Genomic DNA, 16,394 nt, shown 5'->3' with positions numbered 1-16,394 from the left:
CTTCCCCTTTTCCAGCAGAAGCATCTCAACAACTGTGTGCTGCCAACATATTACTGTATTTGTATAACATGCAAGTAAACAGATAATCAAAGAAAGACTAATACTTTTCCAAAACAGTTTTAGTCGAGTTGGATAAAAAATGCAAATGCAGAGAAAATGGAGGAGAAAGTAAACATTTCTTAAACAAAAAGTTGGCAAAGTTTGCATCAGATACAGTCCAAGTAGAGCTCTCACAACGACTGATAACACAAGACATGAGTTCAAATTCTGATTTTAAAAGATAAATTCATCTTAGGGAAGATGACTAACGCAGTCTTAGGGAACTTAACTACATGGCTGGTATGAAAAATCTTCATTTAAAGTTGGCTGAGTATCATTTCTTCCCCAACTGAAGTGATGTTTAATGAGTTTAAAATTTATCAAATGACTAGATATAATTTTTTTTAACCACATAGTTTAAAAGTGGGTAGTACTGACAGAACTGATAAAAATATTGTTAAAAATTACAGCCTCCATCAAAATGCGTATATACACATACATCAAAAATCTTTTCTTACATTTGAAGAAACAAACAAATTCCAGGCAGAACAGTAACAAAACAGGCCAACTTGTTCCTAAATAGGTTCCAGAATGGTAACCAGCTATAGAACCAGCATCTTTTACTTACATTTTAAGATGGAGAAAAAATTAAAAACCCCTTTTGAAACAATTCATTGTGCTTCTCATTTCATCAATCTTTGTCACACAATAAGCACCTCAAAGTAAATGTGTGCAGTTCCATTTTTCTGTTTATGCTCTAATAGATTGTGTAACTGTGAGAGCTAGAAGTGGGATGTTTACAGAAATATGACCTATTGAAAACAAATTGCATTGGAGAATGTTTTCCTTTGAACCACAACCAAAGAATAGAAAGTGGATGGGGATGATCTCAGAGACAAAATGAGAAAAACAACATCATGACATAAATTAGATCAATTAAACATCCTTCGCTTATATAGTGCTCTTTGAAATTACCTGACAATATTTTGCTACACCGCAGCTTACTACACCCACGTCATGTGGTTCTGCCTTAATGAACTACAAGTAACGATTAATTAATTCATCATTATTGATCCAGGTCTCCGTGTGTGAAAGGCAAGACATATCTGATTAGGTAAAAAAATAAAATAAAACTCAACTTATCATATTGATGATTTGTTCTTTCTTTTTGCACCTCATTTTGCCTCATCCCTCATCAGAAGGGCGAGGCATAATTGTTTTCCAAAGAAAATCAAACATGATTAGTATAGGGGAGAGAGATATGCCTGCGTCAGCAGCATGAGCATAATCCCCAGTCTTCATATTCTGCCAAAATACACAGTTTTGCATTACTGCTGGCTAAAGTGAGTTAATACAACCCAAACGAACAGTGAAAATCTACAGAGAAAATGACAATTGTCTCTTAAGGTCTACTGTGGTTTGATTAATCAAACATGTATGTGCATGGTTTATTTAATCCACGTTGCATCCCAAAGACACATTAGTCTATTAACCTGACCTGTGCTGAAGTACTGAAAATGTAGTAAACAATGTGCTTCAGCATTTATAAAAGCTGAATAATGTACATTACCAAAGCAGAGTTTAAACACAAAAAGGATATCTTACTCAGATAAAGTTAATGCAGTTTTTTTATCGTTCTTCCATTCAGCTCAGCACACATACTGAAGCCGTCAGCATTCAATGTCAAAGTATTATTATGTTTGTGGTTTGTGTGTGTTTTGCTTTGGATCAGAAATGTCTTTGGTGTGTCAAGTGTCTTTGTCTATGCTTAAATTTTTAGCCTGCCTTTTAATTATAATATTGCATCCTTTTTCATATTTGTTTTTGTTTTATTTTCAAAATATTAGTTATTTTCTGTTCTGGCTTCATGGTTGTCTTGGTGGTCTTTGTACTTAGGGTTTTGTTTTTCTCCCTTCTTATATCAAGCTGGGGAAACACTTTATGACTTTCAGAGTCTTCATAGATTTTGAAAGGACTTAAAAATAAACTGATTTCAGGGGACTTTTGTTTCATGACTAAAAGACTGAGGATCACAAGTTAAACAATTTGAAGTGCTGACAGATCACAGACCTCAGGATTCATCAAGTCAACTGAATGCGTCTAACTGCCATGGAACCTTTTCCAAACACTGGAAGGAACAAACCTATTGCACACTAACAAAAAAAAAAAGTCTCTAATTTAAGATGAAATATTGGCAGCTGTTGTTGGCAGAATGTTAACGTATACAATTTTGGCAACCACAAATCTGTGTGGTTGCCAGAATTTAAATACAATAAAATAGATTTTTTTTCTTACAGTGTATGCTTAATATCACCAGAGGGTCCAAACATTTTACACTGAATTTGTAGCAGCTCCTTCTTATGTGCAACCCTTACTCATACTGTTTTTATCCAGCTTAGAACTAGTTTCATTTCTTTCCTGCAGTATTTCATAATTAAACTGTTAGCTGCCCACTAAAAAGCCAAGTCTCAAAAAAGTAGGTACAGGTGAACATGAAGATTGTTAATGCATGCCAACTCACAGATACAGATTTCTTTATTGTAGATGTAGGTTTTGATATATAACTGACTTCAACTTAAACGAGAAACTTAAACTCAGAAAATGAGCAAATCCAAAGGAGAACAGAAGTGGAAAAGTAAAGACGAGAAACACTGAGATTGAACATAGAGAGGAAACAGGCGTGATGCGCCTGTGATATTGCTTCTATGAATGAAGATCCTGTTGTGGAGTTTCAGTGCCCCCTTCTGTTAAAGTCTGTCAAAGCACCTTATGAGCAGTAGCTATCAATGTATATTTCAAGACTAAGAATCCTTTTAGTTTGTGTGCATGAGGATACATGTACAGTATGACTGAGAGACAGAGAAGCTACACCAGAATTTTTTTTTTTGCTTTTGTGTAATTACATGATCAAAAAATGTCTTAAAAGGTCTAAGTATGCAAATGTTCATGTTCCTTTAAATTCCTGCAGAAACAACCTGTAAAAGCCAGTTTAACTTTAATAAGAATCTCAGTCTTTAACACTCATCTTTGCCAGGCAGACTTTTACAGAATGAATACTGAAATGACTTAATGGGTAGGTTTGAGACAAAGATAGAACTGTCTTTTTGTACTGTATATGTACCTTATGTCACTGCACCAACAGTGCAGTCGTACTGCATATGCATGTGTGGGTGTTTGAAAGCATCTTAAGGGAGGTCATTATCACTGCTACCTCAAAGTATCTCAAAGTATCAAAGTCTTTGCAGAAGAGATAAAAACCCTTGTGTCAGCAGGTCTGGAAGATATGCATGGACTAGCTGGACAGACCACACAGGCAATGCCAGGGTGAATACTAACACAATGAAGGAATGAGGATATGGCAAAACAACCTTGTTTTTAAACAAAACAATAACATTTTGTTCCCATTATTTATAATGCTTTTATTTGTAATGCGTTTCATTGACTGAAGAAAATCTTTTAAAGTCTCAAACCAAATATGTATATATTCCGAACTTATATTCAGGAGCGATTAAAAGAAGTAATTTTGTTTCAAATGTGATTTAAAAATAGTAACTATAAAATGGTTGTGCTTTGGTGGAGGGGTAATATATATATTTGTAGCATGTGTGTGTGTATGGTACATACACACACACATGCATACATAGGTGTGTTGGTACAGGTAAACTATCAAGTAGATAGCATGCAACTATCAGCTCTGCAATCCAATTGTACAGCTCACTACACAATTAGACTAAACAAATGTAAAATTTGGCATCTTGTGAGAAATTGAGGACACAATAAGCCCTACAGCAATATTGCCAAAAATAAGGATTCCAGATTTGTTGGTCTTGCAGGCAAACTCTAGTGGATAGTCTAAGTGAAGACTGAAGTGGACTTCCACCTTATTAAAACAACTGCAGTTTTAATAACTTTGGGGAAATGTATGTGACCAATATGTTTACATTGGACTATTATTTTTACAGAAAGGAAGGGTTAAGCCATGAGGAATCTTCCTCTGTGAAACTTGTATTCACAAGTCAGTAATTGCCTGACAGAAAAAGCAATGTAAAATCAATATAACGGCCTTCTTCTAAACTGCTATAATGATTCTGCTTTGTCCACAAGTTTACTTTTATATGAGACAGTTGCTCTGAAAAAAGAATATACACCAGTATAGTGTAAATACTGAAGCCTTCTTTCAAAAGTCAATTCATTGGTAAATTGCATAATTATGGTTAATTTTTGTTGAACTTCTTTTTTCCTGGCCAATTCTAGAAGACAATTAGGAACAACATAGCCCTTAATCCATAAGTCAACAAAATTACTGTTGATGAATACCAGCTGAATTTTCAGTACAAGTTTGGAAATCCTCGATAAATCTTGCTCCCTTTCATACTCCTTCATTTTATGTTTCTCTTTTAAAAAAATGTAATAATTTCCAAGAAATAATAATAATATTATGTGTAAAAAAGGGGTACATATTTCTTCTAATGTGCAGCTTCGTGTCAGAAAATGTGTATGTGCATCTGATTGCACACTAATACTTACAGAAGCTTCATAGTAGCTTGATAGTATACAGTAAAACACAGCCTCATTTTCCTGCTCAGGCCTGAGGATAAATTACACCCACTCCCTGGGGATGAGACTTCCATATCGGGTTTCAAGCAGCATATCACTACACGCTAAGCAACTACGGAGAAAATAAGGAGCAGCTTTTGCCACTTTTTTCCTCATTTTTTTGTCTAGATGACATTGAATAGATAGTGCAGAAGTATGTGCCTGTAGGATATTAAATAATGTCCAAGTTTCACTCAAAACTTCAGACAAAGTTAAACACATTTATCTTTGGAAGTTTACATTTGCAAGTATAGGAGAGCAACTGTGTGCATGAGTGCATTTTCAGACAGAGGTGTCCAGACAGTTGTAAAGCTTTCCTTTATCACAATCGTTATATGGTACAAGAGCAATCTAAAATACGTGTCCATTAGGGCATTGTGTATATTTGTGCTTGCATTTAGACTATGTGTCTGCCCAGACTAGTATAAGTGCTGACGTTAAACCCATCACTATAGAAGACTGGGGGCACTGGACACTTTAATAGACAGTTCAGTGCCATCATCAGCACATGCACTTTCAAACAAATTACCACAACAGATTTGAATGCATTTTGTGTGCTGGATTTGTATAATCTATTCCACAACATAAAGGGAAGGCTGTCAACTCAGCCAATTCAACCCCTCCTCCAACTTAATTTCTTCTGTCAGTCTTCCTGGCTCTCACACCCACAACCCTACATTTTCTGTCTGTGCGTCTTGAAAGGATAAGCTTGACCCTAAGATCAGCTAAATTCAAGGCGAAATTTAAAAAAAAAAAAAAAAAAAAAAAAAAAGAATAGATAGCAACCAAGCTGCTCATTTTGCACACACTCACACATTTTATTCACACAAACATTTGGGAGAAGCTGTCCCACCTCGTGAGCTGTAGGAAGATGAGTGAGAAAAAAGTAAACAATGGTGCCCTTAGGGGTCTTCCATATCGATGAATGGATCCAACTAAACAGTTAGTGCAAACACAAACACTCAGATCCACTGTTGGATAGGACAGATGAGGCATCGTAAAGGAGAAGAGAAGATAAAGAAAAACAGGTAAACAAGACACAGTGAAGACAACTTTGTAATAAAGTAGATGGAAGTGAGGGAAAGGAGTGAGGAGATAAAGTGTGTGGAGGAAACTAATAGACGGATAAACCAAATGACCAAGAGGAAAAGAGTAGGAGATAATGGGTATCTGAATGACAGCAGAAGCCAGGAGCTGATGTAGAGGAGAGATAAAGAACAGAAATATATCAAGAGGAATAAAATAGAACAATGAAAAGATAAGTTTAAATGAAATCAACAGCTGAACAAATAGAGAGTGACAGCCAGGTTGAAAAAGAAATGGAAAAAGAGCAGGTGGAAAAAATGTAAATTCACTTCTGTTGTAAAGTACATCCCACAGCTGAGATAATTACCAGCTTAGTTGAATGTCAGTGTTTGTGTTTTGGCTGCAAACAAAGAAAATCTGTGTTAACCTTAACATGATTTCAGATTAATCACGTTAATGTACGTGATTAATCTGAAAATTATAATGCATTATCTAGGGTCACCTCGTTCACAGCAGCATGAAATGGACTTGATATGCGGGGAGCGACAAATGACACTGAAGGGTAAAAATTTTCTGCGACAGCAGATGGCAACAAAAGTTGAACATTTTGAAGTTTCTTGAGTTGCGTCGCATGTGCACATCTATGTGTATGAGCTTGAAATTTCACATGCACAAATTACGCCCTTCACTTGGTTGGATGAGGTCAACTGGCTGTCACCTCATCGCCTCATCTATATAGGCAGTTGCCTGGGGCACCACAAGGAGTGGGACACCAAAGAAGTAGGGAAAAAATAAAATATATCTGTCAGTTGTCCCCTGAAAAAGTTTGCTACTTCCCATATGCATCTGTAGTGGAGTAAGTTTCCCTTAGTAGTAGATGTTGAGTACTGGGAGACTACATCACCTACTTTCTGGTGTAATAATTGATGCATTTTAATCCATTGGAATGAGGCAGGAGGGGCTTGCATAACTGCAAGCATATTTGTATTTCGAGCTTACAAAGTCAGGCATAGTGATTAATCATGACTAATCACAGCGCCAAAATGTGATTAATCCGATAAAATTTTTAAATCTGTTTTTTTTTTTATAAATTTTGAAAGAACTCAACTTGTTTAATGATACCATTAAACAAGTAACAAAATGCTGCTTTGCCTTCTCACAATCCTTAAGAAATAACTATCTCAAAAGACTTTCAGAGTAAATATCAAATGTGTTTGTTTTCTTACTAATTTAGTTGATTTGACTTCATATTTTCTGGAGATTGTTCCCTTGACTCTGGTTCTTTTTGTCATTCCAAGACCAGCGTTAGGGATTGAAGATGAAGATGACGACTGCGGTGGGGCTGAAAGAGTAAACACGCAGATGTTAACACCTGGCACAGGGATTTTACTTATTACTATTATCGACATATGAATTCATCATTATCAAACCAGCATGAAAAGACAAAAAGAACACATTAATTAGATAAATAAACAATGCACAGAATAATTATATTATTGAGCATTTGCATTTATAAAAAGAGCTTGTTTCTCAGTACAGATTTTTGAATCTGAAATAATACCAATCAAGTGAGCATATTTCTAATGCACAACTGGAAAAATCATTTGAAGTCTTCCACTTCTGTTGTAAAATTCATCCCATAGTGAGAGCAAATACAACCTATTACAGCAACAACAAAGAATATAAACAGAAGAAAGCATTTGATTTTGTAATTATATTGTATATTTATTTTGTATGTTGAACCAATGTGCTACAGGAATAGGAACGATTACTAATTAATCAGCAGTTGACTAATTGATTAATTTTATTAGTAAATTACTTTTTCTTGTACTAATTAACTCACCTGGCAGTGGCTCATCCTTCAAAACTCTGATCTTTATTTTACCTGCTGGAAGCTGTGAAGATGATATACGAGTCACGTAAAAGTGGAAAATGCTTTATGCTTTAGTTTGCAAACAGCCTGGTAAAAACAAATGTTTATGTTTGTATTAATAATAACAGTATACCAACTCCTGCATCTTTTATGTGACATTAAATGTTTAGGATTGATTATAAAAGTAAATGAAGCTCAGAGTACTGTATAAAGTCCCATAAAATAACAGAGGCATAGGATGCGGAGTTTGTTGTTTTTTTTTACTTGTTGGACTTTGTTGCCATTGGTCTTCTTGAAGCTGTTTGGTGGAGGGTTACTGAGTGAAGAAATACATTGTCCAAATTTCCACCTTAATTCTCTAAAACGCCTAAAGAAAGAGACCAAGAAAGACAAATGTTACAAAATAAACAAAGATGATTAAATGAATACGGTAATTGATTGTAATTGTTGTCAAAAGTCCACAGTTTTCCAGAAGGAGTACTCATTCTATCATTCATGCCAATGAGATCATACAATAAGAAATTTGTATCACTAAGGCCCACCAGTCTGAGATGCTTCACACTAGAAAGTGAAGAACTCTATGGAGTTGAAGATGCCAGCATGAGTCCTTTGTCATAGCATTGACATCTGACAAAGCAGCATTTTCAGATGATTCAGACAACTCTCAGTGATTTGTCAAGCTCATATCAGTAGTCACCACAACAGTTGTTAGTGTTTTCAAACTAATTTGATTTATTGTACCATTTCATGTAGAAGAAAAACAATCATCCGAGTATTATATGCACTAGTAATATGAATGAAACTGACTGGAACATTACATTTTTCAAGGTTTTAACTGCAACAGATTATTACTGATTTCATTTCTCAGGATAGGTGGAATGTACATGTAATACATAATTGGGAGTCTTAAAGACTGAAAAAAACAGATTCATTTTTGATGAATAGCTTTTTGTTTTTTTGTTGTTGTTTTTTTTGCTAATTTAGAAAAGTGTGCAGAAATGTGCATTTTTTTAAACTGTAGTCACAAGACTTTTTTCAATAAGCAGGTTTAGATGTGAGCTCTAAAGAACTATTGTTTTCCGACAGAAACAAAACATGTAATAAACAATATAAAAATACAAACTTTTTGACGGAAATGAATTTGTAAAAATACAACTCTATTACCACTGGCAGTTCGGTGTGACACTTTGAAGTACGAACTATGATATCACAATAATAACACAATATTTTAAAACATGTGTATTAAATTATCTAATTGCATTCAGTTAAAATCAGAAAAGAAACAACTACCCCAACAACGTCTAGTATATCATATTGAGTAGTTAAAATCATGTCATCTGTAACATTTACTGTACATCTTGATTGATATATAAACATTGGTATAAATGTTTCATAACTGGTAAATTTAGTACAAAAAACACTGTGCTTGTTATGCAGAATACTAAACCTTTTGTGCCTTTCTGCTCTTAGCAGAGTAACACAAGCCAAACAAACTGATAATAGATGGATATTTACCTGGGCTATCTGCTCAGGTGATGTTTGTAGCTTTTCAACGGTATAATTAAATAATTACTTTAGGAACTAATTTCCTTCCAAAACATAACTGTTCATATTTAATTATTGGAAATACTTTCAAACATTTCAATTTATAGTTCTTGACAGCAGAATTGTTTGGAAGCCTTCTTTTGACTGGACTGGACTCTGACAATGTTTAAATCCAAGTTAAAAATAGTTATTTTTAGCCGCACATATGACAGATGGAAGAATTTGATCTACCATTTTTTCCTAATTTCATTAGACAATGAGTTTTTTAATCATGTTTAATTTATACCTGTATTTTTAAACTCTGTATTTTAACTCTTTGCATTGTTCTGTAAAGCACTTATACACAACATGTGCTATGCAAATAAATTTGCATTGCTTTGCCTTTCAGAAAGCTGAAAGCACTGTGTGCAGCAACTGGTGGGGGAGAGGTAGCTACTTTAGGTCTTTAGTTTATACTTTCAGAGAAGCAATAACTTCTTTTGAAAACTTGGTATATATTGATATCAGTAATGGTCCAATGCCCAGTGAAATGCATATGTGCAAACCCTGCACAGAAATTTAACTTTACAAAAGTGGATGAAAGAAGTGTGCTGGAAATACTGTTCATGCTCATGTTGCTGAATTATTTATGACATTTATTATATTGTGATGTTGGGCTATCTTTGTAAAAAGTTTATTTTAGATTGAGCTGGCAGCCTGTCAAGGCTCAGGAAGTCAGACTTTGAATCTGAATATGTGTGTAAGGAATGGTGAGAGAATCCAGAAACCTGATGTTGTTGCTTTGCTGTACTGACACTGAGGGAAGGCGTCAGGTAATCATCTTACCAGCATCATCACGGCAACTGGACTGTCGCTAGAGGAGACAGTTGAAGCACAGTCTTTACCACACTCTACCTGTTCAGTGGTCATCATAACAGACCACCCTATATTCAATATTATTTGTACATACTGACCGAACACACCGAGTACAAGCTGCAGGCTGCTATACAACACCTTCTGGCTAGAACCATAGAAAACATTTTAAAAGAACAGAACCCTAAAATTAAATAAACTAAATTCACCAAAGAGACGTTAATGTTAGATAAATTGGAAAATGACCATTAATATTGCTAAAAAAAAAAATTAAAAGGCCTCAAATGGGCACTACAACTTGTAATAAAGAAAAGGAGTAATTTCTACAGAATTGTGTTCAATCTCTGTGGTAACCCATCCGCCACATAATCAGCTTTCTTAATTCCACCTGTGTTTTTACCTTTTTTTCTAACAACTGCTAAAACCACATGCTAAAACAGCTGCTCTGTTCAAACCTAAGCTAATAAGAAACTTTGGCACTGCGTCACACCGCTTGAAGTAAGCAAACACAACGTAGAGGGGTTTACACTTACCCTGAATCCGGGTGTAAATGTCTTTTTTCACAACATGTCTCAGTAATAGTTAGTTCCCTATATTCATTATAGGTTTACCGTATTTGAGTAAGATTTTCGCTAACAACCGCTGCCTACAAGAAAGTCGTGTCTGTTGGGACGGAGTCACTATGGCAACCGAAGCCGGAAGTTAATTTGAGTTGAATATATTATCGCTCCGTGTGCGCGTTGATATCAGCTTCTACCTCCCTGCGGGTGTTTGATGACTAATCCTCAACTTCAGACAGATTACTACTGCGTGACTTTCTTTGTTACATAAATAAGCACGCAGTTCAAAAGCATTTATCCCCCTGTTCCCTAAATAATCATGAGTAGACTAGTGGGAATTCCTTGTAAATGATGCTTTCTCTAAGTATCAAGATAAATTTTAAGCACTGAATAAAGCTTTCAAACTCACTTTTTCTCTCAGCACTTTTTTTTTTGGAGTTACTTTAAATCATTGAAAATTAACCTCTCTAGACAGTTCGTGTTGACAACCTTTAAAGAAAAGAGAATTTCCCAAAAGTCCAAAAAATAAAAAATAAAAATGTTCAGCAATTCATTTGAAAAGACCAAAATGAAATCCATAGATGCATATGTGCGTGTTGATTCGAGGGTTTGCCTGTAGAGAAAGAATACTACTATATATCATAAAATTTAAAATAGGTACAATTCATGTACTTGTGTTTTATGCAACACTTTTGTTTACCATAAAAATGTTAAATGTTGACCCTGTTTGTCCTACAGTTTGTTAAAAAAAAAAAAAACAGAAGGAACAAGTTGTTATTAATCAGCAAAAAAACAGTTTGTTACTCATGTTTCTTAAAATGTTTCTTAAAAATAAAGTCTATAAATTTAAGACCCAACAACATAAAACTATTCAGTAATTATTGTGTTTCTGTATGGTGGTGTACAATTTAGCATGTTTAGGTTTGATTAACACAAAAATATGTAGACTTACGCAACCACTCTACGTAATCATCAGTAGATTACCGTTTGGGTGTTTTATGCTATGTTCCGTGTGTGGGAAATGTTTGCCTGTCTTTTGGTGTTGATCCTGATACATCTAAACATAATCTCTGCTCTGTCAGCTTGTGGAGCTGTCTGTCAATTGGTTGCCACAAAAACATGTGAGTGGAGGAAGATGATAGCGATAGAGTAAAAGGAAGAATACAAGAGGTTTTGAGTTGTTCTTCACCTATTTCGCATTATTTTCCCTTTGTTGCGGTGCACTGCAATCAAAAATAAGTTCAATAAGCAACAAAAGCCTGCGACAGACTGGCGACCTGTCCGGGGTGAACCCCACCTCTCGCCCGGGACGCAGCTGGAGATAGACACCAGCAACCCTCCCGACCCCATTAGGGATGAAAGGTGTTCAGAAAATGGATGGATGGATGGAAGCAACAAAAGCTGGACTAATTGTTTCATGCCTTCATAGCAATATTCATAACTGTCATCAAAATAGACAATCCATTTCATAAATTAATAAACTATAGCTCCCACAGTAAAATCAAATTAATTGTCCAATATAAAAGAAAGTAGGTAAAAATATGTTACAAAAATTGACTATTTCTAATTTTTTGAGAAACTAGAAATATTTAAATAGCGGTTTATATTTTTCTCAGCACGACAGAAATTTAAAGCAGAAAGTGTAAGTAAGGGATCAAGCTTTGAATCTCAACAACAGTCTGTCTAACAGCCTAAATCCAGTGTTAGGCTTGGAGAAAGGATGGCAGAATAACATTGGATTTGATTGGAACATCGTCGTCCAATTCCAGAATATTGATTTCCTGGTCGACTGTCTGTGTAAAATTTTCAAGAGTGAAAAAAATTTCTTACCTCTCTTTATTAGACTACAGGACATTTTTTTGTAAGATTTAATCCCAAAACAAAAAACTGAGTTCATGTTCTTCCTTCATTTTTCCTCCCTCTCTCCCAGTGTAGTTTCAACCATTTGTTGCTGCAGTAGTCAACATATCTATTACAGTACTGTCAAAAAGTATTCTGAGACTTTTTAATTTCATTCCAAGAGTTGGATTTGAAATCTACTTATGATTCAGGTTTTGGCCTTGTCTCTTGCATGCAGTGATGCACATATATAATTTTGGCTTTATTTGCATTCCAGGACAAATAATATTCTCAGACAATTCCAAATTGTCCCCCAGGCTTAACACCTTCTGTCAGCCTTGAAATTTTTATCACAATTCTTCCAAAACAGAGCACAATAATGGTCCACCAAGCACATGACCGCCTCGTTCCTGAATCCGGCTTTCTCTCCATTCCCCTTTGTCTCTCTCTCCCTCCTCCAACATTGTTGGCATATTACCTATTGCTCCTGCCATCAGGGAAGTGTGGGTCTATGACTTATTGAGTGTGCCTGTGAGATTGTTAGTGTGCATGGTCATTTCGGGTTGTGACCCTCCAGCTGGATTCTGTCTGTGCTCTTAAACAGTTTCTCCCTCCTTCTCCTGTTCTCTGTCAAATCTGCTCGAACAGACAGCTTGGCGTGTAGTGGCATACCGATGAGTGAAAGACCGAGCGGAGAAGAGGGAAGGGTGGTATAAGAACGGTGCAAGGGTCTGTGAGGTGTGGGGGGGCGAGCATTGTAAGGGGCCAAAAGCACATGAAAGAGTGACACAAGAAAAAGAACAAAGGAGCAACATAATGCATGAAAGGGAGGGATGCAACAGCTGAGGAAAAGGACAACCAGTGTACTGTGAAATGTCAGGGCTATTGAATTCATTACACAGCAAAAAGTCCAGTGTTAATTTAACTCCCACAGATTTGATTTTAACACTTTTTCAGTGTTTATATAGTCCACTCTCTTTCTGAGTTAAATTAACACTTTCAAAATAGTTAAAATTTTAACACTTTATCAGAGTTACTTATTTAACTCACAAAACAGGGTTCATTTAACACTGTGGGATATAATGGATAACACTGATCCAAGAACAAAAATGTACCACTTTGTTAGTGTTGATTTAACACTTTCAAGTGTTATTATTCCAAAAAAAGTTACTTTATGATTAATTATAATAATTATTAAGAAACAAATTGACACAAGTAAATCAATTTTGAACACTTTATTTTTGCAGCTGTGTTTCCAACATTTTAAATTGTGGTACAATGAACAAACATTCATTAGAAACGCCATAAGAGTTTTGAATATCAAAAGTCTTATGAAATTTAAGTTCAGGGATTTTTACTAAATGCCTTTCTTCACTTTGAACAATCCTGAAAGCATGATGATGATCATCAAATGTTTCTGTGAATAGCTGTTTAGATAACAAAAGAAAGGTATTGTCAACTAAAAGTACATCACTTATCTGACAAAATACTGGCATCTCATCTTGAATTGTGCTGCAAACAGCAAGTCCTTGTCTGCATTCAGCATCCTCAACTCTAACCCAGTTGGTTGAAAAAACATCTCCTGATGAAATCATTTGAAGCATTTCTTTGTTGACCACATCTTCATCTTTAAGTGAAATGTTCTGATGCCCAACATCAAGGAGGAATGGCTGCAGACCCCGTTGACCCTGGAGATGCTCCTCTAAACTGCAGCATGACTAAAATTAAAAAGATATACACCAAACATAAGAAACAAAACATACAGCTTTATGATACATGTTACATAAAAAAAAAATTTAAGCATGCCCAGACATCTTCAAAGCTATCATTCAAACATCTGTATTTATGCATGTCTATAAAAGGAAATAGACAAATAATTTTGCATATTTTAAATTTCAATTACCTTATGAAAGACAACAAGTCTCTCAACTGCATCACTTGCACTGATTTTTGGAGACTTCTGTCCTCCTGGTTGCGGTTGAAGGAGATGTAAGAGAAGTAACAGCGACGCCATTTCTTGGTCATAGCCTGAAGACAAATTTATAAATGTTTTCAGATATGATATCAGAACTTTATGAGTACTCTGAACAGTCAACTATTTTCAGATATATCTAGGTACTTACTAGATGTGTTAGAGAGGTCATCGCTTTGAAGACTTTCCGCTGATTGCACCAAACTTCTCAACTCAGGTGTAGAAGTTAAACGCTTAGCCTCCTTGATGACATTTGGTTTGAAGATCACATCCCACTTCTGCAGCAGTCTGGATGAGGTTTCTTCACTGAACAGAAGACTGAAGTCTTGATCAATCTTTAATAACATGTAGAAATCAAACCATTATAAGAAGGTAAAAATCCACATTTAAAGACTTTTACAACTCACTTGAACACTTACCAATCCTTTTGTGTCCAGGAACCTCTGGAACGTTGTCAGAATATCATTTCTTCCACTGGCATCTTTAATAAGCTTGTGACGGTACTCAAAAGTCTCTCTCATCTTCTGAAAGATCACAGACCTGTCTTTGGTGTGATTAAGCAGAGATATGGCCTCCTGACAGGCATTCCCATCAAGTTGTTTTTCAGCAATCACAGTTCTCTGTATATTTGGGCCTCCAGATGAAGTGTAATTGGGGCTACTTAGTGGCACAAGAGATCCTCTTTGAATCTTCCTTAGGACCGTTTTAAGACGCCATGAAATGTATCCAGTGCTGCTTGCTGCATCATAAAAATGCTCCTAAAAAAAAAAAAGAACAAAAATTAATTGCAAAATCACAGTTTGGAGTCACAAAATAAAGAGCATGTTTGATTGTAGAAAAAAACAACAACAAAAAAACATTACATAGCCTTTTTTGGTGTATGGATCCTTGAGGGATGGGAAGAGCGTCACTATTCCAAAGGCATACTTCTCTCTGATTGCTTTAGTGGGGAGGTGCCAAACAGCAGATTTTAAATTGGTGATTAAACATTTTTTTCAATTATTATACATAAATTAAACATTGTAAAAACAAACATACCCATGTTTATCAATCATGTCAGCCACCAGTATGTTCACCATTTGTCTTCTTGTGGCATCAGTTAAGGTTTCTGTAGTTTCATACTCCTGCAGAATTTCTTCACCACCAGACTTGCTTTGTAGGACACCTTCAGCCAGCTATAAAATGAAGAAAAAAAACAACAGGAAATATGTAGATTACCAAAATATGACAAAACATGTCTGGGCATACAAAACAGAATTTAGAGACAGTCAAAAATTTTTACATTCTTAGCAGACATTGAGTTATTAGCATTCTCAGTTTTTGCTTCTTGCGTGGTATCTCATCCATTAGTATTGTTGATGTTGATGCATTTGAGTTGAAGCTCGAGTCAGAGTCAGAAGCAGATGACCATTCTGAGTACTCTGAAGAGAGACAATAGACATCAGTGACATTCTTTGGTAAAATCTGTATAACAGTTGACTTAATTTGCTTTGATATCTCACCATCAGAGCAGAAAACTGTCAGTACCACATTGCCTTGTCTAAGGAGGTCACTGAATATTTCTTCGTCAACTTCAGTATCTGTTGCATCTTTGTATGTCACTTTGCCATCAGGTGGCAGGCAAAATCGTTCAATGACTGAAAAAACAAGGCAAGATTTAGAGCCTAATTGTGTAATTAGCTGGATTTTTTAAACTAACAGTTACTTGATATTGATCATGTGATTAGTATGAAGCATATTAATGAAAATACAATGATTACTCTTTTTACTTACCACAAATGTGTACAATATGTGTTAAATAGACATATATTGAAAAGAATAATGCCCATGCCCCACAGAGATGTTTAATAAATAACAAACCTTTCTCATGAAACTGATTAGAGTCAAACAGTCCTTCGACCTCCTCCAACTTCACGTACTTTTGCAGGTCACCATACTTTACATGGATCAGCATTTTATTTAAGCATGGGATAAACCTAGACAAAGCAAAATAAAGTATAGGTCAAACGTTCACCTCACAGTAACTTCCTCGGCTATTTGTGGCACGTGACTTCGGCTCGCTGATGTTCCACGGAAGCTAATAGTCGTTACC

At 35.5% G+C, this 16,394-nt stretch overlaps 2 protein-coding genes across 7 annotated transcripts in view; both read right to left on the bottom strand.

Annotated features, from left to right (window-relative positions):
• Window positions 1-7,938, bottom strand: part of zbbx (zinc finger, B-box domain containing) — a 42,429-nt gene extending 34,491 nt beyond the window's left edge. For 2 of the 4 annotated variants that reach the window (XM_044120329.1, XM_044120330.1), the window contains exons 1-3: window positions 7,799-7,938; window positions 7,505-7,556; window positions 6,888-7,003 (exon numbers count right to left, since the gene is read on the bottom strand). In XM_044120329.1, the coding sequence (XP_043976264.1) occupies window positions 6,888-6,953 (66 nt within the window). In that variant the 5' untranslated portion in view covers window positions 6,954-7,003; window positions 7,505-7,556; window positions 7,799-7,938. The remainder of the gene's footprint in view (window positions 1-6,887; window positions 7,004-7,504; window positions 7,557-7,798) is intronic. The other 2 variants (XM_044120331.1, XM_044120332.1) reach the window with 1 other exon arrangement.
• A 5,312-nt stretch (window positions 7,939-13,250) lies between these two features.
• On the bottom strand, window positions 13,251-15,488 carry LOC122832408. Of its 3 annotated transcripts, none has more exons than XM_044119146.1 (6): window positions 15,341-15,488; window positions 15,166-15,259; window positions 14,722-15,060; window positions 14,454-14,637; window positions 14,234-14,358; window positions 13,251-14,048 (listed from the first exon to the last, which is right to left on the bottom strand). In XM_044119146.1, exons 1-6 carry the CDS (start codon window positions 15,379-15,381, stop codon window positions 13,566-13,568), a joined length of 1,266 nt encoding a protein of 421 aa, XP_043975081.1. In that variant the 5' UTR covers window positions 15,382-15,488; the 3' UTR covers window positions 13,251-13,565. The 3 variants fall into 3 exon arrangements, with proteins under 3 accessions (XP_043975081.1, XP_043975082.1, XP_043975083.1); XM_044119147.1 differs by having other exon boundaries at window positions 15,166-15,242; XM_044119148.1 differs by lacking the exon at window positions 13,251-14,048 and having other exon boundaries at window positions 14,055-14,358.
• Window positions 15,489-16,394: the final 906 nt, after the last annotated feature.

This window comes from Gambusia affinis, linkage group LG06, assembly GCF_019740435.1.
Source record: "Gambusia affinis linkage group LG06, SWU_Gaff_1.0, whole genome shotgun sequence".
Lineage (NCBI taxonomy): Eukaryota > Metazoa > Chordata > Actinopteri > Cyprinodontiformes > Poeciliidae > Gambusia > Gambusia affinis.
The sequence above is the reverse complement of the archived record's forward strand: the minus strand, read 5'-3'. Positions and strand labels throughout refer to the sequence as shown.